Source organism: Heteronotia binoei, chromosome 8 (genome assembly GCF_032191835.1).
Source record: "Heteronotia binoei isolate CCM8104 ecotype False Entrance Well chromosome 8, APGP_CSIRO_Hbin_v1, whole genome shotgun sequence".
Classification (NCBI taxonomy): domain Eukaryota; kingdom Metazoa; phylum Chordata; class Lepidosauria; order Squamata; family Gekkonidae; genus Heteronotia; species Heteronotia binoei.
The window spans coordinates 37,607,763-37,634,328 of NC_083230.1; the positions used below are offsets into that span (position 1 = coordinate 37,607,763).

General features: G+C 44.4%; 1 protein-coding gene across 1 annotated transcript in view; it reads left to right on the forward strand.

The window, feature by feature from the left end:
- The window catches only part of CNTN1 (contactin 1), a 158,879-nt gene that overhangs the window by 55,018 nt on the left and 77,295 nt on the right, over positions 1 to 26,566 (forward strand). Inside the window, exons 2-5 of the mRNA XM_060244926.1 lie at positions 1,281 to 1,408; positions 13,062 to 13,094; positions 14,933 to 14,971; positions 22,868 to 22,994. Coding sequence (XP_060100909.1) covers positions 1,348 to 1,408; positions 13,062 to 13,094; positions 14,933 to 14,971; positions 22,868 to 22,994 — 260 coding nt within the window. The 5' untranslated portion in view covers positions 1,281 to 1,347. The remainder of the gene's footprint in view (positions 1 to 1,280; positions 1,409 to 13,061; positions 13,095 to 14,932; positions 14,972 to 22,867; positions 22,995 to 26,566) is intronic.

Genomic DNA, 26,566 nt, shown 5'->3' on the forward strand with positions numbered 1-26,566 from the left:
TAGCGGAACCAGGTTAGACATGTGCCTAGTTTGCCTGCTTCTTTGAAATAGTGGAACATAAGAGAACAACCTTCTTCATTCAAAAGTCCGTTTTGCGTTTGTGGGTGGAATATTTAGAACATGGAAATTAGCTCCACCAGCTCCCTAGTGATTTCTTGGTAACATCCTGCTCAGGGCCGGACCTAGATTGTCTGGCACCCCCTAGGCAAGGCTAACTTCTGGTGCCCCCCCCCCTGCACCGATAATGTCACCGAGTCACATGGGGGGCACCCTATTCGGTGCCCCCAGAAGGCTGGTGCCCTAAGAAATCACCTAGTTTGCCTAATGGCAGGGCCAGCCTTGATTCTGCTTTTATGGAAGAACCCAGGAAAAAGTAAATGGGAAAGTCTTTCAAAACCAAACCAGTTTAGATAAATGCAAAAGCAAATGGTTAGTATAACTTCATATCAGTGTCATGCACTTAATATTAAGCCTTTAAAATGTTGCGGTGCTCTGAGTAAGGATTTGGCATGCATTCATATGTAATTATCATTGCTATCCCATGGGGTTACTCTATGATTACAATTTAATCAGGCATATCCTTTTGCACCCATTTAAATTCATGCTACCTGTATGAAAATATTTTCAGAGACACTGAAAAACAGACTCATGCTAAGCCACACTAAAATATGGACTGTGGAAGGATTTGGTCTGTAAAAAAATCCAAACAACATCAAAACCTTTTTTGATAATTAGTCATACAATATTGTTCTGTTAGCTTAAGCAGATGGAGAATCATGCAAAGATGGTTTCCTTAAGGATCAAACTCAACAACTGAAGACTATCATGCTTTTCTATTGAACTTTATTTTATTGGTCAGTTGAAAATGACGTGGAATATAACACAAGACAGTTTATTTTGACACTTCTAGTTCTGTCAAGGATGTCTGAATGCTCTAGTACTCTGTAAATTGAGATAAAATTCCTGGAACTGGTGCATGTGTCTTTTTATATTTAAATATTTCACTTACAGATGTCAGACATCTAATGTCATTTTTATGCATGTTACCACCAACTCTTAAGTTACAACCAGAGGTAGGCTGGATTCCAGTGGATCACTTCTGCAGACCCAACAACTTCCACCAATGGACTATCATTTTCTCACCTGCCCTGTCCTGCTGTTGCCCCAAATACCCCCTGAAACCATTCTGTCAGTAGAAATGCTCCAGTGGGTCCAAGCCATTCGTTTCTGGAAAGTTTATTGTAAAGTACCGGTAACATTTTTTTTCCTTTTATTGTCAGCTGTTCTTTATTATCTGAAATTCACTGCGACAGGACAGGAATCCTTGGGAAATAAACACATCTGAAGATGAAGCTGCAGCCCTTAATCAGTTATTTTGTTGTAATCTGTTCCTTCTTTTGCCTGGCAGGTAAGATGACCTCTAAGTTTAATCAACTACAGATGCTGAAATGATAGTTGCTGTTCTAGGGGGGAAGTACACCAGTTTAGCTGTTATTGGGAATTTGTTTTAAGTTTCGTTTTTAGTAAGTGCTTTTATTAATGGAGTTTATTTTATTTGTGTAAAGAAGAAATTATTGATTTTTACTTTGATTTTTTAAATTTGTATTTCTTGTCTCTCTGTTTAAGTACAAAAAGCACAATGAAATGTTTACAGTTTAAAAACATAAGCCATCTTTGAATCATCTAATATTGAAAAAAAACATGGGATAACTATTTAACAGATAAGGGCTAAAAAAATAATGTTCATGGTTAGCTATTTAAGCTTGGTTTTTGACAACTAAGACCCCAGTTTGCTTAAACTTGCTAGCCACTGTTGGCTGGTCCTGCTTTTTATGCAGACAACAAAAGGGTATTAGCAAAATGAGTTTGTAGCCACATGATGCAACCCCCCCCCCCCGTCCCAAAAAGACTGCACCCAGCCGTGGGCACCCCAAAAGGAACACTGTTCCCAATGGTGAGAAAAAACCAATTAGAGCCACTCCCCCCACTGTAATTGTCGTGGGAAAAGTGGCTCTGGGGAGCAGGAGGTTTTGAGGAGAGCCCCCCAAACTGCTGTGCAGCTTCAGGGCACTGTCCCACACAAAACCCACAAGGCCAAAAAAAAAAAAAAAATTGGACCAGGAGGTCCAATTCCTGGGGCACCCAAAGCCAAACCTAACTTCACACACTAGGACCCAAATGCACTACACCCATCTATCTACTCTATGAACCCTGCTGGCTTGGAACCCATATAAACCCAGTTGCCAACATCACTGCCACACAAAACACAATCTGCTCAAGGTCTGCTCTGCCGCAGTCGCCGCGTCGACTGCTTCGGCATACAGCAAGGCCCAGCGATAGCCGGCCAGGCAGCCCTCACCCTGCCTGCCGCTACTGCCATCCCCACCCTGCAGCTCACTGGGTTGCCACCAATGCGCAGTCAGGGAGAGATACCCTTTGAATGCATGTTGGGAGTTCCAGATATCTGAGGTGAAATGAACAGTCCCCCCAGCAGCACGGGACAAATGCGCCTTCACCACAGATCTGGTCGCCCTGAAAACAGATGGCACAATGGTCGTGCTAATGGTGGTTCTAGCAGGAACTTTGAACAAACAGGTGCACTGACTTCTTTTTAAAAACCCTCCCACGAAAACTTGTTTGTCTGGACCCTAACCTGTCCTTCTTTGGGATGGGGTAGTAGTGATCTGGTAAAGTTTAGAAGACTAGGTAATCCTGCCTCTACCTGGCTATAGTTTTTAAAAGGCTACCTTGAGATGAAGGCAATCCTTGTTATATCCTCTTGTTAAACTTCTCCTAACTAGATCCTGGGACAAACCGGATTTCCTTGCAAACTAGAAATAAGTTGTCTTCTATAACTTGAAAGAAGCTGTGGTTTACCATATGAAAATATAAGGATGCACAGCTTTCAGTGGCTGAAAGCAAGATGCACTGCAACCCTAGTCTCTTTAAAAGGGAGGCTGATGTGGCCTAGTAGTCACGCTGCCTTTTATGAGAAACCTAAAATCTTTTTAAATCGCCCCTATCTGGCCTAGTTGAATTTTGAAAGAAGATAAAGCCTTAAACTGGATTTTTTTTTAAATTTCACAAAACACAATCCCTAAAAACACCCTTATTAGTGGGGCAGCCTATTTAGTGGCCCTAGCCAAACCGAAAGCACCCTCAGACTCCAAAAATAATTCTATAAAAACATGAAAGTGACCCACCCCACACAGCCCACACACCAACCCCCGCACCAACAAGAGGTAATTTTAAAAAACCAAAATGTGACAGAAAGAAACTTAACTTTTAACCCCCCTCCACACCCACACCCAAAACCAGAACCAGGAAAAGGGATAACAGGACAGGAGGATGCAAAACCAGCAACAACATAAAATAGATCCAAACAGATCACTGAGAAAAGGCCAACAAACTCAACTGTTAAAAAGTGACCTTTTCAGCAATAAAAAAACCTCAGGCCAAATGAGTCAACAACACCCCCCCCCCCCCCCAAAAAAAAACAGAACCAGGAAAAGGGACCACAGAACAGGAGGATGCAAAACCAGCAACAACGGAAAATAAATCCAAACAGATCACTGAGAAAAGGCCAACAAACTCAACTGTTAAAAAATGACCTTTTCAACAATAAAAAACCTCAGGCCAAATCAGTCAACAACACCCCCTCCAAAAAAAAAACAGAACCAGGAAAAGGGTCAACAGGACAGGAGGATGCAAAACCAGCAACAACATAAAATAGATCCAAACAGATCACTGAGAAAAGGTCAACAAACTCAACTGTTAAAAAAGTGACCTTTTTAACTATGAAAATTAGGCCAAACACCGCCCCCCAAGAACCAGAAGAGAAAAGGAACAACAGCAGCATAACAGAGCAGCAACAAATCAAACACAGAATCCTTTTAAAACAGTAAAAAACTTGACTTTTAACAATACAGGAACTTTACCAACCCCTCCCCCCCAAAAAAAACCTTCACCCTAACCCCAAGAAATCCAAGCCACCCAAATCAGGAAAAGTAAAAGGACACTGCACTTTTAAAAGTCCTCTCACTAAAGTAAGATATGGGCAAATTGGCAACCCCCCCACCCCAGGCTTCCACCTCCAGCAAAACCCCCTTACCCTAACCCCAAATAAGCTACCCAGTACTCACCCACCCAAATCTGGATAAGTAAAGGGACTCTAAGTCTTAAAAAGTCCTTTTACTAACTAAAATAAAAACAAGAACCCCAAGACTGTCTTACCTTAGACCTCTTCTCCAGGCAGGCCAGGCAAGGCTAAGAGAGAGCAGCAGCAGCTGAGGCAAAGGACCAGCGCAGCACAATCTCTCTCTCACACCAACACAGCAGCAATGGAATTGAGTCCAGCCAGGCAGACTCCTTAAAAAGGTTCTCTGGCCCTACACAGAGCAGTTTCAAAAAATGCCACTGCTCTGTGATTGGCCAGAGAACACTGTTTACTTGGATACCCAAGTAAACAAAAGAACAAAAATGTTGCTGATGGCTGGGGGATTAGCCCAGCCATCAGCTACACAACAGCCCTGCAAAGCATGCATTTGCAATGCATTTTGCAAATGCATGCTTTGGATTGCTGGGGCTCCTCTCCCCCTCCCCTTCCCTTCCTGATCTCACGGAGGCTATGGGAGAGGCGGGAAAAGATTTCCAAAGGGAGGAAAGGAGGCAAGCAGCTTCCCTGAGGCTGCAAAAGCTCCTTTCCTGCCTTTTCCATGGACTTCCGTATATAATGGCTTCAAAATGGATTTGGAAGTATACGGCGCCGTATACTTCCAAATCAGGGGTGATTCGGGGTTTCTTTGATTTGGCCGAACCGAATGCACACCCCCATTGCTGATCCCAGCCTTTTAGGATGGGGGGGGGGCTTTAAAAATAATTTTTTTTGAAAAGCCCCAACCTAAAAACAATCCTGGCTATGTCCCTGTCCTCCCCCCACCATTTTTTCACTGGAAAAAGCCATCTCTGAACTGCTTTTTCACCAACTGGAAGAAAAGAAACAAGGTTGTATTTGTAAAGGGAAAAAGTTTCATTGACATAAACATGGAAGAACAGATAAATGTAGCTGAGCCCTAAAAAGCCCCCTCAAACATGTGTGGTGCTTTGCATTCCACCCTATTTTGCAATGGAAATGTAAAATTTTGGTTATGATCACAATTGTAGCTAGGGTTGCCAGCTCTGGGTTGGAAAATGCCTGAAGATTTTGGAAATGGAGGGCAAGAATTAGAAAGAGGAGGCAACTTATCAGGGTATGCCACAGGGCCCACTCAACAAATAAGCCATTATTTTCTCCAGTGGAACTGATCTTGGTTGGCTGGAGATCAATTTACTAATAGGAGATCTTTACCTGGAGGTTGGCAATCCTAATTCTGGTCTTTGGATCTTATAGTCTTAACTAGCACATCTCTATACAGTATACACTGCTATTCATTTTTCAGGTCTTCCAGAACCCATCCATTTAAATTACTATTTCTCTAGAGCAGTGTTTTCTATTTGCAGGTTTGTGACCTGGTACCAGGCCATGGAAGCCTCACTACCAGATCACAAGAAAAGCCAAAGCTAGCCCCGCCCCCAGCAAATCATGACCTCTGCTCTGCTTCCTTCCTTCCCCCATCTCTCTGTTGTGCAGAGAATAGCTAGCCTTGAAGACTGACACAGGCTTTCCCTTTCTCTTTCCTTCTTTTCTTCCATTTTTACTGGATGAAACTTTTCTGTTCATCATACTATTGTTGCAGACAAAGGAACTCTGCCAATGAAAAGTTGGCACCCCCAGTTGTATCCAGCTGGCCTTTCTATGAGATTTCTGTGTGAGTGAGTGAGAGTGAGAGGTGTGGGGCAGAAAGAGATTATTGGAGATTCCTGCTGTATATCTCAACAGCAGTGGAAGTGATGGTACTATGAACTTGGCACCATTTTACTGGACCTGCTTTTAACAGCTGTCTGACACCAAAATTAAAATCCTCCTATAGATATTAAAAAGGATGAGAGAAGTTCATTGGCTAAATATCTGCACAACAGGTTGCTTTTAAAGGCATAGGAAACACAGCCAGTAAAAATCTGCAAGCCCCTCATAAATATCCTTTTTGGAATAACTGCAGAAAAGCTTGTATGAACTTCATATAACTTGAAATTAATTCATTAATTGCAGTACAATTCTCTGCTACCTTTCACAGCAATTTCTCAGTGTTTCAGCCAAGGAAAAGTATGAAAAATAGTTGTCAAAAGATTTTTTTGAAACCAAGCAATCTTGGTTGTAGATAGGGGCAGAGTTCCAGTAGTAGCAGCTGAAGGAAGGGCCTCCTAAATGTGTCAGCATATTTTGAGGTAGAGCAGCTGCCAGGGCCCAGTGTGGGTGGTACACAGTGCATGGCAATGGCAACAGCACTCCCAACTGTATACACTGGCCAGTGCTGTTGAGGAAGGGGTGTGTAGGTGGTGCAAGCAATTGAACATGGGCATTAGGAATGCTTGCAAGCTGGAGAAGAACACGCAAACAGATAGATGCTTGCAGGTGTGGGGGTGGAAAGAGAGGGCCCTGGGAATGTATGAAAAAGTTGCAGACCACCCACTTTCCACCCTCATTTTGGCTCAGCATGAGTTTCAGAGAAATTTTTCTGAAAATGAAGTTACTTCAGAAGAAGAAGCAGGTTTGGGGGAGTGCCCTAGAAGTGACATCAGAGGAAAAGGTGGAGTTTTGTTTCAGCATGCCCCAGAAGTGACATTACTTGGCCCTTAACCTGGAAGTGACACCACAGGAAATGACATAATTCCTGTTTCCCAGCTCCACCCCCAAGGTCTCCTGGTTCCACCCCCAAATTTTAGTGGGCCATGAAGGAGAAGTGTAAAAATAACCTGGCCATGGAATAGAAAAGTTTGTGAAACGATGCTCTAGTGGATCTAAGGGACTGACTTTGCAGTTGATTTGCTGCAAAAGTAAAAGATCTTGCAGGCGTTGAATAAATTCTTACTGTTTTCTTCTCTTATTCCCTTCCCACCATTCCTGCACATATTTCAAGCAGACAGAACAATATTGTCTTTGTTATAACAGTATATGATCTTCTTCGTGGTCTCTGTGCATCACACTGATGGGATTCAGGCGCCTGCGCCGACCACGATCGGTAACTTCAAAAGCTGCGGATTTCCGCGCCCCCGGCCCGGTGCGCATGCGCACCGCCCCTCCTGCGCATGCTCACCGAGCCCGGAGCGGACATCCCGCCAGTTCTCTTCTGACCGCCGCCTGGATCAGTTGATCTTCACGCTACGGTCGGTGCTTTTGTCCTTATATATATTAGGATTGTGGATTTCCAATTTCTTGTTTTATCTTTCTTATTTTAGTTTATTGTGTTGGACTTGAAGAAAAAAGGGGCGATTTTCTTCGGGATTTTCCCGCTTCTTTTCCACCCTCCCATCCCCCCCTCCCCCTCATCCTTCCCGCCACGCATGGAAAGGCGCTGGGGATTTTTTCGGAGGTGTGTGAGGTGTGGCAGCAAGATAGCCCCACCAGACGGACATTCCCTCTGCCTACTCTGCCTGGGAGAGTCCCACATCCCCGACTCCTGTTCGCATTGCTCGAAATTCTCGAAGCAAACAAAGAAAAATCGCGCAGCCCGTCTAGCCGCTGCACTAATGGAAAGAGCGCTTTCGCCAAAGAAGATGTCGACCACATCGACATCAGAGTCGGTCGATGCCGACAGGGCCCTTACCGACGCCGATCGCCCCAACAACAGAGCGGGCTCGGCACCGAAGTCGGACTCCTCTACGCCTGCGAAACGGCCTAGAGAGGAGAAGGTAGCCCACACCGAGGCGAAGAAGAAGAAAAAGGCAGACAAGCCCAAACTCAGCGGGCACTCTGCGGCCTCCGTCCCGACATCGCCAGCGCGACTGGCAACAGGTTCAGTTCCGCCTCTGAAACTATTTGCCTCCCCGAGACGGCGACTCAGCCCACCGACACTCTCCTCCATGTCGACGCAAATAGCGATTTCGTCGGACTCCGACCGCGACATCGAGCTTGCGCAACGCTCGGGAACGGAACAGAGCCCGATCGAAGATCGTCGCCCGCGAACTCCATCCCCTCAACCCAGGGGAGACGATCGCACCACTCCATTACGGGGTCGATCGCGCAGCCCACGCAGATCTACTACCCCACGCCACCGCTCCCGAAGCACACGTCGGGACCGATCCCACAGTCGCTCCAGAAGCCCCAGACGTCGGCACCGATCGAGAGATTCGGCCGAAGCCAGATCATCGGTCACTCGCTCACCGAGGTCAAAACCTAAAGGAAGCTCACCGCTACCGAAGCCACCACCCCCGATACCGTGGGACCAGAGACAGTGGCAGTACTTGTATGGTTCTTATCCGATGCCGTCAGTTTTCCCTTGGCTGCCCCCCAGACAATTGGAGTGGGACCAACAATCTGAAGCGTCGGTGAGATCAAGGACATCGTACCATACACCAAGGCATACACCATCGGCGTCGCTGTCGAAACCTCCCGACACCGAAAAACCCCCTAAGCAGGGGAGCTCCCCTCGGCCCCGAGGACACAAAAAAGTGACTCCAGAACCTAGCAAGACCCCGGACACACCACAACCCCGGTCGGAGCACTCAGAGTCTCCGGAGGACTCTAAGTCAGAGGGAGAATCAACCTCGGAAGAACAGGGCAACCTTTCTTCTCCTGAAGAACCATCACCTTCTCAGAAGGTCGGGGAAGAACAACCGATATCCCCTTCCGAGGACCTAAAATCTTACGGTGACCTCATTAAGCGGATGGCCCAGACACTAGCCCTCACTACTATCCAACCTCAACCGGTAGTGACGGACAACGTTTTTGATGTCGTGCAACTCGACACCTCCACAGCAGTAGCATTACCCCTAACAACAGTAATGATGCACACGGCCAAATCTGCATGGGACAAGCCTGCGTCGACACCGATATCCTCACGCAGGCTGGACCACATGTATAGAATTCAGGAGTCTACTGCTGAATTCCTTTTCAACCACCCCAAACCAAACTCGGTAGTGGTTGCCTCCTCGTCTAAAGCTAGGAAGACCCATTCTACCCCCCCCGATAGGGAGGGCAAAAAACTGGACAACTTGGGTAGGCGATTCTATACAGCAGGCTCACTGTGTATGAAGATGGCAAACTACACAGCTTGTATGGGACGCTACCAATATGCCCTGTGGGACCAACTTTCCACAATTTTACCAACCCTTCCGGAACAACCAATGTTAGCGATCCGGAAACTGCAGAAGGAAGGCATCCAACTGGCAAAGCAACAGATAAGCTCTGCAAAACACGTGGGAGACGTTGGGGCAAAGACCATCTCCTCGGCTGTGACACTCAGAAGGCATTCGTGGTTGAGATCTACAGCCCTCCAACCAGATACCCAGTCTTATATAGAAGATCTGCCATTCGATGGCAGCGGACTGTTCAGCGCTAATACTGACACCGTTTTACAAGAAATGGATAAAAGTATTAGAACATCAAGGAATTTAGGAGTATCTACCTCATCAAAGTCACAGACCAAACTACCCTGGTCAAAAACTTGGAACAAGAAACCATATTTGAAACAACAAGGAGACCAACAGTGGAGACCAAAGGGCTCGGGTTCCTTCTCCAAAACTCAATATAGCTCTAAAACGAAGTACTCACCAACTTCAACCCCAACTACCCGCCAAAAGGGAAACCGACAGCCCAAACAGGGCCTTTGACTGTCCCCCACCGTGTTCTTTCCCATCCCCGTCCCTTGGCAACCAGACAAGGCTCTATCCCTTCGTCCAAGCTTGGAACAGAGTTACAACAGACAAATGGGTCTTGTCTATAATTCAATCAGGCTACCAAATAGAGTTCCAGCAATACCCTTCCATCCCTACAGTTGTTTACACCACTTCATCCCCCACACTAAAAGAGGAAGTACAAGCTCTTCTACACAAGGACGCAATAGAACCGGTTCCACCAGGTCAGGAAGGACAAGGTTTTTATTCCCGGTATTTTATAATCCCCAAGAGGGATGGTGGCCTCAGGCCTATCATGGACTTGAGAGCGCTCAACATCTTCATCGCTCATCACAAGTTCAGGATGACCTCCCTGCAAAACATTCTACCTCTTCTCAACCAGGGCAATTGGATGGCCACGTTGGACCTGCAGGACGCATATTTTCATATAAGCATACATCCGGATCATCGAAAATTCCTCAGGTTCACTATCGGGAAATCTCACTTCCAATACCGGGCGCTGCCTTTCGGTCTTTCAACAGCTCCAAGGGTCTTTACGAAGACCATGGCAGTAGTGGCAGCACATCTGAGATTACAGGGGATAACAGTGTTCCCGTACATAGACGATTGGCTTCTGGTAGCAAACTCGAGGGATCGTCTTTTACACCACATCCAGATAACCTTGACCCTCCTACAGGAACTGGGACTGCAGGTCAACAACAGGAAGTCACACCTCCAACCCTGCCAAAGGACGCAGTTCATCGGAGCAATCCTAGATACCAGAAGGTGCATGGCCTTTCTTCCACCAAACAGAGCAAACGACATTATCTCGTTAGTGTCAGAGTTCCTCCACAACCCCACTGTGAGAGCGAAACAGATCCAACGTCTTCTAGGGCTGATGGCCGCGACCACCTCGGTCATCCAGTTTGCAAGGTTCCACATGAGAAGTCTCCAGCTGTGGTTCATCAGAACGTTCAACCATCTGAGGGACCACCCGTCACGCAGAATGGTCCTTCCAGTACCAGTTCTACTTTCCCTACAATGGTGGCACCGAAGGCGAAATCTAATAGAAGGCGCTCCATTTCACAGAACGGCACCATCCCTGACGATAACCACGGATGCATCCCTATGGGGATGGGGAGCACATCTGAACGGCATGTGCGTTGGGGGCAGGTGGCCACCATGCCATCTACGGTACCACATAAACTTTTTAGAGCTACTGGCAGTCCATCACGCCATCCTCTCCTTTCGGAAGCTACTGACCAACAAATCAGTGGCGATCCTAACAGACAATACAACAGCCCTTGCCTACATAAACAGGCAGGGGGGTACAGTGTCCCGAAAGCTTTGCCTGCTTGCGCTTCGCATTTGGGAGATTTGCAGAGAGACTCAAACAACACTGACTGCAGCACATCTCCCCGGCACTCTCAACGCTCGTGCGGACTCCCTGAGCCGTGGAGGTGCCATGCTGCACGAGTGGGAAATCAACTGGCGGTTCCTTCAACCAGTTTTTCAGAAATGGGGGACCCCGGAAGTGGACGTATTTGCTACCCGAAACAACTCGAAGTGCAAGAACTTCTGTTGCAGAGGGGGAGCAGATCCGAGATCGTTGGGGGACGGCCTGCTATTCCCCTGGAAGGGGCAACACATCTATCTGTTTCCCCCCATTCCACTCATCACCAGGGTGGTCTACAAGATTCACAGCGAACGACCGCGGGGGATCCTTATCACCCCCTGGTGGCCAAGGCAACATTGGTTTGCCCCAATACTGAGCATCTCCAGAGGGGTCTTTCATCATTTTCCCCCAGCCGCAGATCTGCTACTGTCGCATCAGGGGCGGGTGACCCATCACGACGCACCGCACCTGAAATTGACGGCGTGGAAGCTATAACAGCATCAATATCAGCTAGGGCGCAGGAAGTCATTCTCAATTGCAGGAAGCTATCCACTCGGAAGTCCTATGACTACAAGTGGGCCAAATTCGTAGAATTCGCCTCACTGTACGGGGTAGACCCCTCCAGAGCAGGTCTTCCCACTGTGCTGGACTTCCTCCTCGCCCTGATTGATAAGGGTCTAGCAGTATCCTCAGTCAGAGTATATTTGGCTGCCATATCAGCTAAGCATGTGCACATTGAGGGCCACTCGGTGTTTACTCACCCAGACACTAAAAAATTCCTTCGTGGCCTTGCCAGACTTTACCCTGCAATAAAGTTTCCGGCTCCAGCGTGGGACCTCCCGGGAGTCTTGCAAGCTTTGTCGGGAAGACCATTTGAACCTATGGCTACGTGCCCACTTCAGTTACTAACGTGGAAGACGGCCTTCCTACTAGCCATCACGTCAGCTAGGAGAGTTGGGGAACTGGCCGCTCTCCGTTGTGACAGCCCTTACTTACGGTTTAGTGCGGAAGGGGTCTGGCTGCGACCTGATGTCAGGTTCCTCCCAAAGGTGATATCGTCTTTCCACTTAAACACGGAAATATATTTGCCAGTGTATTTTCCGAACCCTACTACAGACGGAGAGCGCAGACTCCATGCACTAGATGTCAAGAGAGCGCTGTCTTTTTACTTACACAGAGTGGGGCCGCTACGGAAAGACTCCAGACTTTTTCTATCGTATGCCCCAGCATCACAAGGGAGCAAGGTCTCGGCTCAGAGGATCTCTAAGTGGATCACGGAGACCATTAAACTCTGTTACTTACTAAATAAGAGGCCCTTGCCGGGTCCCATCAGAGCTCACTCCACCAGAGCGATGGCCACTTCGACGGCCTTCATGAAGGGAGTGCCTTTGAGAGACATTTGCGAAGCAGCCACGTGGTCCTCGCCGCATACCTTCGTCAGGCACTATGCGTTGGACCTGAGATGGCATCGAGGAGCTTCGGTTGGCCGAGCGGTGCTGCAGTCGCTGTCTTGCTGATGGACCAGAGCACCCTCCTCCAGGTAGGATATTGGCTTGCTAGTCTCCCATCAGTGTGATGCACAGAGACCACGAAGAAGATAAACAGGTTGCCTACCTGTAACTGATGATCTTCGAGTGGTCATCTGTGCAGTCACACTACCCGCCCACCTTCCCCACTGCTGCCGGTCCATCAGCGGATCATGCAGCGGTCAGAAGGAACTGGCGGGATGTCCGCTCCGGGCTCGGTGAGCATGCGCAGGAGGGGCGGTGCGCATGCGCACCGGGCCGGGGGCGCGGAAATCCGCAGCTTTTGAAGTTACCGATCGTGGTCGGCGCAGGCGCCTGAATCCCATCAGTGTGACTGCACAGATGACCACTCGAAGATCATCAGTTACAGGTAGGCAACCTGTTTTTTTCATGATGTTTAGAGTTTGCTCTTCTTTTATTGAAAATAGGCCTAAGGTGCTGCAGTGCTGTGCGACATTCTGGTGAGTGATGTGACAGTCACAGACTTCCCAGTTTGCTTCTGCACAGATTTATGCAGTGACATACTCATGAGAAAAATGACTGATGAGATTTTGATCAATTCTATGCTGGTAGGCAAAATTCCAGAATGCCAAAGACCTAAAAATAGAATCAGCCAGTTACTTTTTGGCTACATGCAACTATGGAATTTTGCAGAGGGTTTGACAGCATCTGGCACAGAATTCTGAGAATCACAACCTTTATTCCCCCCCACACACCACCCATTCTTTGTTTAGAATGAAACGTCTGGAACAGTGATGTCTATGAAATGTTTTTATATTCACTTTACATGCTTCCGTTGTGGTTTAAAGACACTTTCCATCACTTTTCCCTGATCCTGTCTTTGTACAATAAAAGTTTTGTTATCTGACACTTGATTATCCAGAACAGTCAACCAATTGGCATCATCCAGAGGGCAGCTTCCTTCTCCTCCTCCTTCTCAGACTTACGTCTTCAGGTGCATGCATGTCCTGCTTCTACCAGCTTAGTGCCACTGGCCATTTCTGGGCTTCTGCCAGCTGGTTGCTGCTGGCAGATATCATCCTTGAGAACTTCCTTCCCGCACAGCCTGCCTTGAGCTGTCAGGAGCCAGCTCTGCTGAAGGACTCCTGGGTAGCTGACCCACTTGTCTGCCTGCTGTATAGAATGGTTCTGTGGCTCAGGGGGAGGTGAAGGTCCTGCCAGGAGTGGGGGCTGCCACCATGTCATTCCCAGGTTTGGTTACTTCAGATAACTCAGGGAAGGGTTTGAGGCAGAGCAATAAGCTTGAGGATCTCGTACATTCAGTTAACCAGCAACCTCCATTCCCCAAAAGTGCTGAATAACAAAACTTTTACTGTATTACTTTCTGCTTCAGTGTTAAGGTTAACGTTATAGTTCAGAGTTTTATAAGTTATATATTTATATATTTGAAAATAATAATAAAAATTTGAGTTATAAAAGCCAAAAAATTAAAAATTTAACTTTTATAAGCATGTAATACTCAGCCAAATCACAGCATTTTACGATCTCACCGGTTTCAACAAGAAAGATTAAAATGCAAACTTAAATCTTCCATTGAAATAATGGGAATTTGAAGTGCTTAATTTTGGCTGGATGTTCAGAGTTCAGAATAAATACGCAAATTGAAATGGGAAGATGTGCAGCTTTGCATATAATATATTGATTTACAGAATTCTGTGCTGTGTCCCTCACCTTCACATGTCTTTGGTGTTTAATTTTAATGTCAAACATATGGTTTATTTTTAAAGCTACATGTTCATTTTGTGCACAGTTTGTAAACAGCTTGAATAAACATATGACAATCTTTACAATATTTCTTATTGGCATAATGTCTGGTGCAGAATATCCTTTTTGGTAAAGAATGCAAAGGCTTGGTGAAGTATGCAAAGGCTTCCATTCCAGCATAAACATGTTGCTAGATCTGATATTCAGTGTCCAAAACCCAAAATTAATTGCATGGTGTTCTCTGAGCCTAATTTTTGTGTGCCCTGAGAATATAAAACTTCAGACCTGAATAGAAGGTGGACATTTTCTAGGAACAAATTTGTAATGGTGTCTGAATTTGTCTCCATAAATTTAGTGTTTGAGGAAACGAACAATCAAAGTTATCATCTTCTAAGTGGGTCTGAACCTGGGTTCTTTCTCTCGTTATGAAACACACTTCTGCAAGCAGTTTTGGCCTCTTGCATTTCATGCTATTAGAGCAGCAAAGGCTGTTCATGAAGAAAAATCCTGAGAACAATACAAACTAATTTTCTTCCTTGCTTTCTCTTCATTTCTCTCTCAAATGTGCTTGAAGTACTTGATGCATTCCAGGGACACAGAGGACATATGCAAGGTAAGATTCTATCCTTTTAAACATTTCATGGAGATTATTCCCATTCATTTAACTATTGCTTCTCTTCGATAATGTAGTGTTTAAGGCTAGAACATAATAGCTTAGCTGAGGCTGCAATCTTAAGGACCCTTTCTTGGGAGCAAGCTCCATTGAAAAACATGGAACTTCCTTCTTAGTAGAATTGCTCTCTAAGTAACCCTATGGGTTATACATCCCCAGAGCACTTTACTTAAATGGTGAGGATAGTGACACTATAGGGCAGTAGTATACAATTTGTAGCATGGGGATAGACACATTTCCCTCTTACCATCAACCAAAGGAGCCACATTTACTTCCATCCCTGGCATGAGACCTGCACCACTGGGAGGCTCACCTGTTCCTCTGGCAGTGGCTGTTTCAACTGCCAATCATAATCCCCACCTGGCAAGGGCCTTCTCACTTTCCTGAAACATGAGCCAAGGCCACATTGGGAAACTGTGCGCAGAAGAGCCACATGTGGTTCCTGAGCCGCTGCTATAGGAAAAGGAAAATTACTGTATCATCAGCTGGTGACATGGATTTTCTTGTTTGGTAAGTTGCTTGTGGGCTATGCCATCATGACTATAAGCTTCAGTGAAAGAATTTGTCTGGGCAAATCGTGAACTCTCAGAAATACAGTATGTGGACTCAAGCCAAACTGAGATGATGGAGATTGATTGTCTTTCTGTTATAGCATGCCAGTTTGGTGTAGTGGTTAAGTGTGCGGACTCTTATCTGGGAGAACCGGGTTTGATTCCCCACTCCTCCACTTACACCTGCTGGCATGGTCTTGGGTCAGCCATAGCTCTGGCAGAGGTTGTCCTTGAAAGGGCAGCTGCTGTGAGAGCCCTCTCCAGCCCCACCCACCTCACAGGGTGTCTGTTGTGGGGGAGGAAGGTAAAGGAGATTGTGAGCCGCTCTGAGACTCTTCGGAGTGGAGGGCGGGATATAAATCCAGTATCATTATCATCATTATACACAATGGATCAGCCCTTATTGCCAACATGCAGATTATATTGCAATGTGACGCAAACCCTCTGCAAGAGAACCTGTCAGTGTACAATCCCATTTTATGTGATTTCTTCTTTCAAAGCTGTAGAGGGAGATCATGGAAACTCCTCCCACACTGGAAAGAAAGGTTTGGTTCATGCTGCAGGCTCTGCAAGCGGAGAGGCAGGACAACAAATACTGTTACACATATGAATAATGGCAGAACAAAATAGGAGTCATTTGCACCTTTAAGACCAACTTAGTTTTATTCAAAATGTAAGCTTTTGTGTGCTCTCTAAGCACACTTCATCAGACATCTGATGAATCCTCGTCTGATGAAGTGTGTTTAGAGAGCACACGAAAGCTTACGTTCTGAATAAAACTAAGCTGGTCTTAAAGGTGCAATCGACTCCTGTTTTGTTCTACTACTTCAGACCAACTCGGCTGCCTACTTGAATAATGGCAGAGTCTCATTCCCAGAGCAGCAGATACTATGTTTTACCATCTCACATATTTGCCTCTTATTTCTTATGCAGTTACTCCTTCTGGTTTTTCTAGTGGTAACTATAGCATACTGGTAACATATATGCACAAATCATGGCTATCTTTAAACTTCATATTGAAGGATTGGGCTGTTATTCAGAAACCATAATTAGTGATAGCTTCCTTGCAGCTCTGTGCCACAAAGGGCTAATCTGTGGAGGGGAGTTGTCAGCTCATGAGCTTGTAGCCATAGTTAAGGTATTGGAAAGAGTTACATCTGAACTCTGCCTGAAATAAAAGTGCACCATGCTTTTCCAGTTTCGCATGCTGTCTCATTACAGTGATAGATCTTGAGACCTGATGATATACAAGGCATATGTTCATACGAATTTTCTTTGGTCAGACAAGAACACAGCAAAATTGAGGTCAAGGAATGAAAAATTTTGTGGCAGTTAATTTGAAAATCTGATAAGAGCTGTCCTGTCAGTTCGGAGTCTATAACTGCTTGGATGAACATATTGTCTTCAGCAGTTAGCTAGAGACGCAATAATTATTTGTTTTTCAGACAAATCATTGCTGGAAATCTGTTTCACTTACCCATTTCTCTTTGAGACATGGCTTTTCTGGGTACATGTTCCTTGGTGAAAGGTGTAATGAGGGAGCAAATTACTCAGTTAAGAATAAAGGGACTGTTAGCTTCCCAGCTCACAGAAGATGTTCCAGAATGTATCTTCTCAGTAACATTTTATCCTTCCTTTCCCACAGCAGATCTGTTAATTATATTTCAACATTTCGTAGTTAATCTATGAATCTGTTCAAACATGCACACATACATATGTTAACTATATAATAGCAGATTTTCTACTGCTTACAGTGCAAAAAAAAAAGGACTGGGGAAGAAAGTTATTTGGAGCTTAACAACTAGCTTGAGGTAAAGTTCTGGAGAACTCAGCAGCTTGCATACCATTTCAGGATGCTTTGGTTGGTTCCAAATGCCAAGGTTAATATGTTTGTTTTTGGGATTTTTCTGTGAACTGATATAGCTAACTACATGCTTTTACAATACAAAGATAAATCTGTAAGGAATCCGGCCCTGCCCCGGCCGAGCCGCGAAAGCGGCTACGCGCTGCGGGGCCATTGGTTGCAGCCCCGGATGGATCCGAGGCTTTTCGGCCGATTCCCAGGCATCCGGGTGCTTCGGGTGGGGTGGAGCTTCAAGGCCTCAGCCCCACCCGTCCTGCTCAGTGGCAAGCTAGCGCTTGGCCCACCCACCTACCCTGCAGTAGTACAGGTTTGACCGGTCGTCTTATTAGGGGCCAGGTAGGAATTTTTTCACCTTCACCTGATTGGCGGTTGGTGAGGTGTTTTTCGCCTACCTTGTACTGTGGGCAGTGGTGCGGCTGTTAGGTAGGTAGGTTAATTCGGTCACTTGGCAAAAGGAGCAAGGGATTTATACCTTGCCGGTGAGCACCCAGGCCTTTGCACCTGTTTTGTGCAGTCGATCCGCATGAACGGCAGATGAGCTTTATGGCTCAATGTCGTATAATGCAGATCGTATTCAAGCCTCCTCTCATTAGCCTCCTTCTGGTGAGCGGGGCTCAGGTGAAGGGGAGGATAATTCGTGGTCTGCCGGCCTGGCGCTAGCCACAGTGGTATGGCTCGTACTGGGGGTTGGGTGGCTCGCCCATTTATGGACTTGGCGGGGTCAATGGAAGACCCCAGGGCTTGTCCTATAGTTGTTCTCCTTGCCGTGTTGAGTTTTAAGTTAATAAAGTGGCCCGTTTCCCAATTAATTATGTGTCAGCCTCTTTATTCCGACTGGGGGTGCAACTGGGCTTTCTCAAAATCTGAAGGATCACCAATACTATTTCAAAATGCCATGACTCATGAGTGGCATATTGGAATGTTTTCTTGTTATATGTAAAATATATTTAGAGTTCAAAAATTTGTGTAGATTTTAAAAATGTATTTTCTATCTTGTTCAAGACAATACATTCAACAGCAATAGGATGGGATGATTTAGACTTTCACCAGAAATATTTTTTTTCAGTGGAAGCAGAACAATTGAAAACTGTGGTTGCCAAAATGTTCTGAATCACTACTAAACAAAACATGTTCTGCTTGAAGAACGAAAATATAGAACTGATGTCTCATATTGTATAACATGGAGTTTTTACAAGGCAATATCTTCAGAAAGACATAATCAGGAAAATGACATCATCAAGGCACAAAGCCTGTGCCTAGCCCTCTCCCACTTCAAAGGAAGCTGGAAAGACCTCTTCTCAGCTCCCTCTGAAGCAGGAGAGGGCCGAGCACAGGGCAGGCCATGCCGTGCCTGGAGGACAGTCAGCGCGCTCAGAATTGGGCTCTGAGCACACTCACTGCCACGCCCCCTGACATCACTGAGGCTTGGGCAGTCTCGGTGAGGTCAGGACACAGCGGGCATGCTTAGAATGTTCTCGCTGCCACACACCCCAACTTCACCGAGGCTCAGACAGCCTCGGCGAAGTCAGGACACAGTGGTCTCGGGCAGTGTATGAGAAGAGGGGGCGCCTCCTGGCGCTCCTAGGCCAGGTGGCGCCCCAGGCCATCGCCTACTTGGCTGACTCCCATGTGCCAGCCCTGCATAAGACTTTGTCTCCAAACCCCTTAACATCTTCGTTGCCCTCTTCTGGGCATGTTCCTGCTTGTCTATAGCCTTCTTAAATTGTGGTGCCCCAAAGTGAGCACAATACTGCAGGTGAAGTCTAACTAGAGAAAAGTAAAGCAGTATCATCACTTTGTGAATAGACCTCTACCTGAAAAGACCTCTACCTGTGAAAGACCTCTGCCTGAGACTTTGGAGAACCACTGCCAGTCAGAGTAGATAATATTGACCTTGATTGACCAATGGTCTGATGTTGTGGAAACCTTGATTGTAATCTCTGGATCTTGGTGTTGGTTTTCATGCAAACTGGAAATAATGTACATATTCTAGGTGGTGTTAACTAGCTAGCTATGTTTCTGTCATGTTATAGTTTTATTATTTTAAGATATTCAGATACAAGCACAGTGGGAAAAACAAAGGATAGCTTTAAGAATTTGTTCCCCCTGCCACCACCATTTTTTTATTTTTCTTGTATTACCGCAAGGGCCAACATGAATGAACTACATACACCATTTCAGTCTGTCCAAAGAATGTCATTCATAGGCCATGTTCCACTAGGCAGTTTAGTGTAGTGGTTAAGTGTGCAAACTCTTATCTGGAAGAACCGGGTTGATTCCCCACTCCTCCACTTGCACCTGCTGGAGTGGCCTTGGGTTATACATAGCTCTCGCAGGAGTTGTCCTTGAAAGGGCAGCTGCTGTGAGAGCCCTCTCAGCCCCACCCACCTCACAGAGTGTTGTGGGGAGAGAAGATATAGAAGACTGTCAGCTGCTCTGAGTCTCTGATTCAGAGAGAAGGGCGGGGTATAAATCTGCCGTCTTCTTCATTCAATGACTTTCACTCCACCAACAACGTGAGAATGAACCAATCTATGCAAGAAATACATTTTCTGGACACTACTGTAAAAATACATGAAGGATGCACAGACACCACCTTATACCAGAAACCTACTGATCAACAAGCATATCTATATGCCTCCGGACACCATTCTAAGCATACCAAATGATCCATTGTATACAGCTAGGCTCTGCGTTACAGCCACATCTGCTCCAATCCTACAGACAGAGATTCCCACCTGAGGGATCTACAACAAACCTAAAATCTGGAACTAAAATCTCCACCTGATGAAGTCAGGAAACAGACTAACAAAGCCAAAATGGTATCCAGAGAAAACCTTTTACAAGACAGACTCAAAAAAGACACTAAGAAGGACTGTACATCCTCTGTAAGGACTATACATTCTTTGTATTTTTATGCATTCTCTCTCTGTCTTTCTTCCATACATTCCCTGTAAGAACTACACATCCTTTGTATTTTTATGCATTCCCTTCCCCTCTCCCTCCTCCCCCCCCCCATACATTCTCTGTAAGGACTATACATCCTATGTATTTTATGCATTCTTATCTCTCTTTCTCTTTTTTTTCTCTTTTGAATAATATAATGGAATACTGTTTTAAATAGGTATAGATTTTTTCAGACACAATACCTCTAAGAACAACATATTGCTATAGTATTTAGAACAACATATAGCAATTGTTACTGTCACACTTGAGAGGAGGCAGCTGGGCATCATAAAGTTAACTTTCCCAATTAGAAAAGATTCTTTTACACACTTATCTCCTATTTTGATATATTTATTGCTTCAAATGTTATTTCCCATTAATTGGATCCATGCAGCTGTTGCCCCTATGCACTTTGCTTGTTGTCCCTGCTTTGTCTCAAAATGTCTGCATCATGTTATATGCTAATTTGTTTTTTTCCTCAACCCTGACTATAAGTTTGAATGCTTATCTCCCATTTCATTGTATCTGAAGAAGCGTGTGTGTACACACAAAAGCTTATTCCCTGAATAAAACTTTGTTGGTCCTAAATGTGCTACTGGACTCTAACTTTATTCTGTTGCTTCAGACCAACAAGGCTATACCCACCTGGATCTATATTCGTAGGTCTGTTCTCAATAACATGAAGCTAATTCTCACTTGATAATAGCGGAGGTTGATGTTCATTCAACAGAGAGGAAAAGTTGTCTGTGTGGTGGAAACTGGGATAATGGAGGGCTGTTGTAGCTAATCTCTAAAGAAAGATAATAGGTGTGTAAAATTGATAGAGTAGTTTCACTTGGAAGAAGTAAAAAATAATCCAGTCGTACAGTGGTGACAGGAAGAATTACATATGCCTAATTTCCATGATTCTCCTAATGTATTAGTCTCATCCTACAGCTTGATTCTTTAATGGCATATTTACACTATTGACTTAACCTGTATCAATAATTATTCCCTCTTTCTAGAAAAACCTGAAAATCACAATTCTTTGAGTTGAGGTATCTTTCTTACAGTACCTCACTGAACTACAATTCCTAGGAACTCTAGGCAGAACCCATTGCTGTCATCATTGTATTATGCTTGTGATCATGATATGGTTAAATGCATGGCTGTTATTTGCATGGTAGCCCTGAAAATTATGATGATTGCTTGCAACATTCTTTATAGTCATATGCCAAAACCCTGAGCAAAGTGGCTACTGCTTAAGGATGGGATTTATAATTCTCTTTAACTGATTGCTTTTCATTTGGTGCATTTAATATGGACCGTTTTCGCACACAGCTCACCTCGCAGTCACAAAGCTTGCTGGGGGGAAAGTGTAGATGACTGGGGAAGGCAATGGCAAACCATCCCACTGTACAAAGTCTGTCATGAAAACGTCATGATGTGACGTCACCCCAGAGTCGGAAACGACTGGTGCTTGCACAGGGGACTACCTTTACCTTTGCTATTTATGTCAGAAAAGTGGTCCTATTGTACTTTTAAACCTTCCATCACCATTGTTTGAACAGCATAGTGTTATCTGAAGTTAAAGAATAATCTTCCTTTTCAGTAAATGCTATTACGATTTTATTGGCACGAAAGTACTCACTTTTGCTAAAATGCTGTAGTAAGGTGGGAAATTGATTGAAACAGCTGGCCAGATACCCATTTTCTGGAAAACTTTCCCACATCACAGAAATATGCCATAATTCCATACAATATAATCCTATGCAGGTTTACTGTGGTATTGGTCAACTGATTTCCATGGGCTTTCAGAGTGGGATAAATCAACATTAAATTGCACTGTTAGCAGTGGGAGTGGCCATATTTCATGTCCCGAGGGACAGCCTCTTTCCCCATCTACATGCATTCTAGCACTGAGCTCTGGAACTGTTCTTAAATGCTTGAACTAGGCTGAGAATGCCCTGGATAAAATTAAAGCCCCAAAAGCAATATAGCAGGAGGATCAGATGGCAATTTCAGTTGCAGTGTGTGTGGTGAGTAAACATACTGCTCATGAAACTAACCTTTCCACTTCAGCTTTCCATGTATTGTCCAAGCCAGAGGACATCAGATGTCATCACAATCTGGTGGTTGTTTGCTGGTCTGTGCAAGAGATTTGAGCCTCAGTGTGTCTTTCAGTCAGACAGATGTGCAAGTCACAAATGGCACTACTAAATCTGGCACCAGTTGGCAGGATTGTTGACAGTGTCAGCAGCGAGTCAATAGCCTTAAGGGGAAATGTAACTAGTTTTCTGTCTTTTTTTATGGGTGAGTACATTGACAAGCATACAATGGAGAACTGGAAGCTATAACATTTAAACTGTTTCTACAGTGCTTACTATTGATTCACTAAAATGTGTTTGTTTTAGGGTTTTTGACTTTGCATTAGCCATATACGTTAAGCTAATATTTTAAAGTTATAATTTTAATACATTTGTCATTTCCTTTCAGAGGAATTAAAAGGATATGGGCCAATTTTTGAAGAACAGCCCATTGACACAATCTACCCAGAAGAATCCTCAGATGGAAGAGTCTCAATGAATTGCAGGGCCAGAGGAATCCCTGCTCCCATTTACAAGTAACATACTTTTTGCTCTTATTTATTACAATTTGTAGGAAGTTGCCATTAATATAAGGCCTCAAGTCCGCATTATAGTTTTTTTTCTTTTTTTCTTTTAAAGGGCTTTTCTTTCTTTTGCAAATTTATTTGCCAGGATTGCTTGGAGGAGAAGGGCAGAGATGAAAACTTTACATTTTTCTTCTGCTGCCATTTTCCCCTGGAAACAGCCGTTTCTGAGCTGATATCAATCCTGTTCTGGGGAGAAAATACAGATATCCATAAGTTTTCCCTAACGGGGATAAATGAATCTCAGGAATAGCTTTTTCTGGTGACAAAAATGGCAGGAAAGAAAAAGATTAAAGTTTTTCCTTTCTTGCTGTCTTGTTTATTGTTTTCTTCATAGAAGAGCAATCCCATCTTCTTCATTTGCAAAAGGAAAAAAATGTTTAAAATAAATAGGGAAGAAACCTATAGCTGAACCCTAAGCCAAGAGCCTGTATCCAGCCATTCAAACACAGAATGGAAACCTTTTTAGCACTCCTCTCCCCTGGAAAGATAATTGCTGGATCAACTATGCAAATAGGGAGGAAGGCCAAGGGGGAGACAAATGATAAGGTTGTTAAAGTACATTTTTGTATATTAATTTAAAATGTTAATGTGTAACCTGCCTGTGCCATTTGTATGAGTCGTTTTATAATAATGTATTATTAATTCTGCTTAATTTATCTCACCTTGATACCAAATGCCTAGTCAGCTAAAACCACTTTATATTTTTATGTAAGGCATTTTTATTTAATCTGGCTTTCAGTGTCCAGACTGACAGGGAAAGGGATGACAGTAGGGGAAAAGAGAGGGATGTTAGCAGGATTTTAGTATTCTATTATGAAATCAATGTGAAGTAACAGTGTGGCAGTAATACATTCCAATAGCAATTTAATTTTATGTTTGTGCCCATCAGTACTCCACCAGGGTCCATTAAGCAGTGTGAGATCCTGTCGTTATTCCCTGGAAAGCGGTTTCTTTTTCAGTCCTAGTTTTTTAAATGAATCAGCTTTAGCATTTTGATCTTTAGAACTATTCTGTGTAGAATTTTCAGATCTGTGCTGTGTATTTTTGTTTAATTTCTAAAAACCCCACAGTATTCTCATACAGGGGTTTGAGATTGACCCTTCCCCAAAGAGGGGTTATAAAAATGTTACTGGTTGCTTGGTTAGAGTTCTGAAAAGCAGAACCGCCAATATAGTAATAATAGAGCACCATGTAATAGCTTTAAAAAAAATAATTGTAATGTTTTATTGATTTTATTGATTTTAATTGTGTAAATGAATGTTGTGAGCCGTCCCGAGTCCGCTTGCGGAGAGGGCGGGATAGAAATTTAATGTAATAAATAAATAAATACGAGATGCACAAAAGGTTGCACACTCCCCCCGGTGGCCCAAATGGTACTTTACAATTTTTATGAACCCTCATTCAGAGATGTGCAAGAAAGCAAATTCACTATTTTTCGGATTCTGGGGTTTTGGATCCTTAAAATTCAGTATTGCATTGAAAACCCAAATTCCAATATTAGTATTCTATTGGAATTCAGACAAAATTTGGGAAACCCAATTTTTTTTCCCAGCTCCATTATACTCTATGGAGCCATTATAATCAATGACAAAACTCCTAGGAGTCAAGTTGCACCTTTAAGACCAACAAAGTTTTATTCAGAACATAAGCTTTCGTGTGCTAAAAGCACCTTCAGATGAGGGGATCAGGTACAGTGGGCTGAAATACATGCAGTTTGTTGATTAAGAGGGCAAACTGATACAGAACCAAATAAGTTTATCTTGGTCTCATCAGACCCCAGGACATGGTTCCAGAAATCCATGTCCTTAGTCTGCTTGTCTGCAGCAAACCATTTGCGGGCTTTCTTGTGTATCATCTTTAGAAGATGCTTCCTTCTGGGACAACAGCCCTGCAGATCAATTTGATGCAGTGTGCGGCGTATGGTTTGAGCACTGACAGGCTGACCCCCCCACACACCCCTTCAACCTCTGTAACAATGCTGGCAGCACTCATACTGTACAGTTCATTCCACAAAGCCACAGGGTGCTGCTGCTGGGCGCTAGTAGATTGGCACTGGGTTCTGCTGCTGAGCAGCCACTTTTGCATTGATTCTGCAGTCCTGCAAAGCCTCCTCCCCCTTGATTGGATGCTGTGCTTGGCATCAGGCCTGTTGAGCTGACCTGGCATTTGCCACATTGGCATTGGGTTCTGCTGCTGGGCATGAATACATTGCACTGGTTCTGCTGTCCTTACTTCAGAGATTCTCAGATCTGACTTTAGTCCTGTTGGGCTTCGGCACAGCCACAGTGGCACTGGTTCTGCTTGGCATTTTGTACTGGTTCAGCAGCTGGCCTTGCAAACATGCCCCCATTCTACTTCAGAGGTTCTCTGGGACATTCTGCTGGGCTTGTATTACCTTGCTGTTTTCCTCCCGTTGGAAACAATGGAGGATGGGAGCATCCTCTTTGGGTGCCCATAGAATTGGATCCCCTGATCCAATCTTTTTGAAACCTGGATGTTGTTTTGGGGAGAGGTACCACCAGCTACTTGACAAATTTGGTGCCTCTATCTTAAAACCCTTTCTTCCCATCCCACTGAATAGGAGATTTGCCATTGACTTTAATGATCCCATAGGGTATAATGGAGTCAAAAAAAATCAGGATTCCCAAATTAATTTGAGATTCTCTTATTGGTAAGCAGATCAGAGAATTTCATTTGGCTTAACTAATGTCTGACTCATACTTTGGGTATTAATTTGGCTTAGAAAAGCCAAATGTGTTCATAAGGCAATCCAAAATACTAAGTTGGGCATGATCTATGAGCCTCTGATAGCCACAGCTATGTACACTATGTACACTTCTAGCCACTGGGTGAGCTAATTGTTTCTACACTGGCCACAGTGTGCTGGACTTTGTATCCAATCACATTGGAATATTTTTATATAGCTGCAACTCGACCCACATTGAATTCAGCATTTGGCAGCCATTCAGGATTACAGCTGAATATCAGGAAGACGTAATGAGTACTGGGGAATTATACAGATTTAAGACTGATGATGAAAAAAATGGAAGTTGTTCAAGTTTTTCATTTCTTTGGCTTTATCATCAACCAAAATGAAATCTGCAACCATGAAATCAGAAGAAGACTGAAAAGGCAGCCATGAAGGCTATTCATTATAGGACATTTGGAGGACATTAATTCATAGGGTCTCTGTAATTTGGAAGTGACTTGATGGCATTTAATACAACACTTAACCAATTCTACCCATGATGTTACTGCTAGAGATTTACATGGGCAGACCGAAAACGGACTGCAGTAGAATTTCAAGGGGTAGTGTTATGTATTGGAACTGGAGTTTGGCCTTAGGGCCAGCAGAGACTTGGCTGAGCTTGAGACCCTAAAACAATAGCCACCTGGATTCAGGAAGGAGACCCATCAGGGATCGTTAGGCCAGCTATTAACCTATAGTTGTGTGTAATGGGAATATGGTAATGGGATTCAGGAAGGAGGCCCATCAGGGATCGTTAGGCTAGCTATTAACT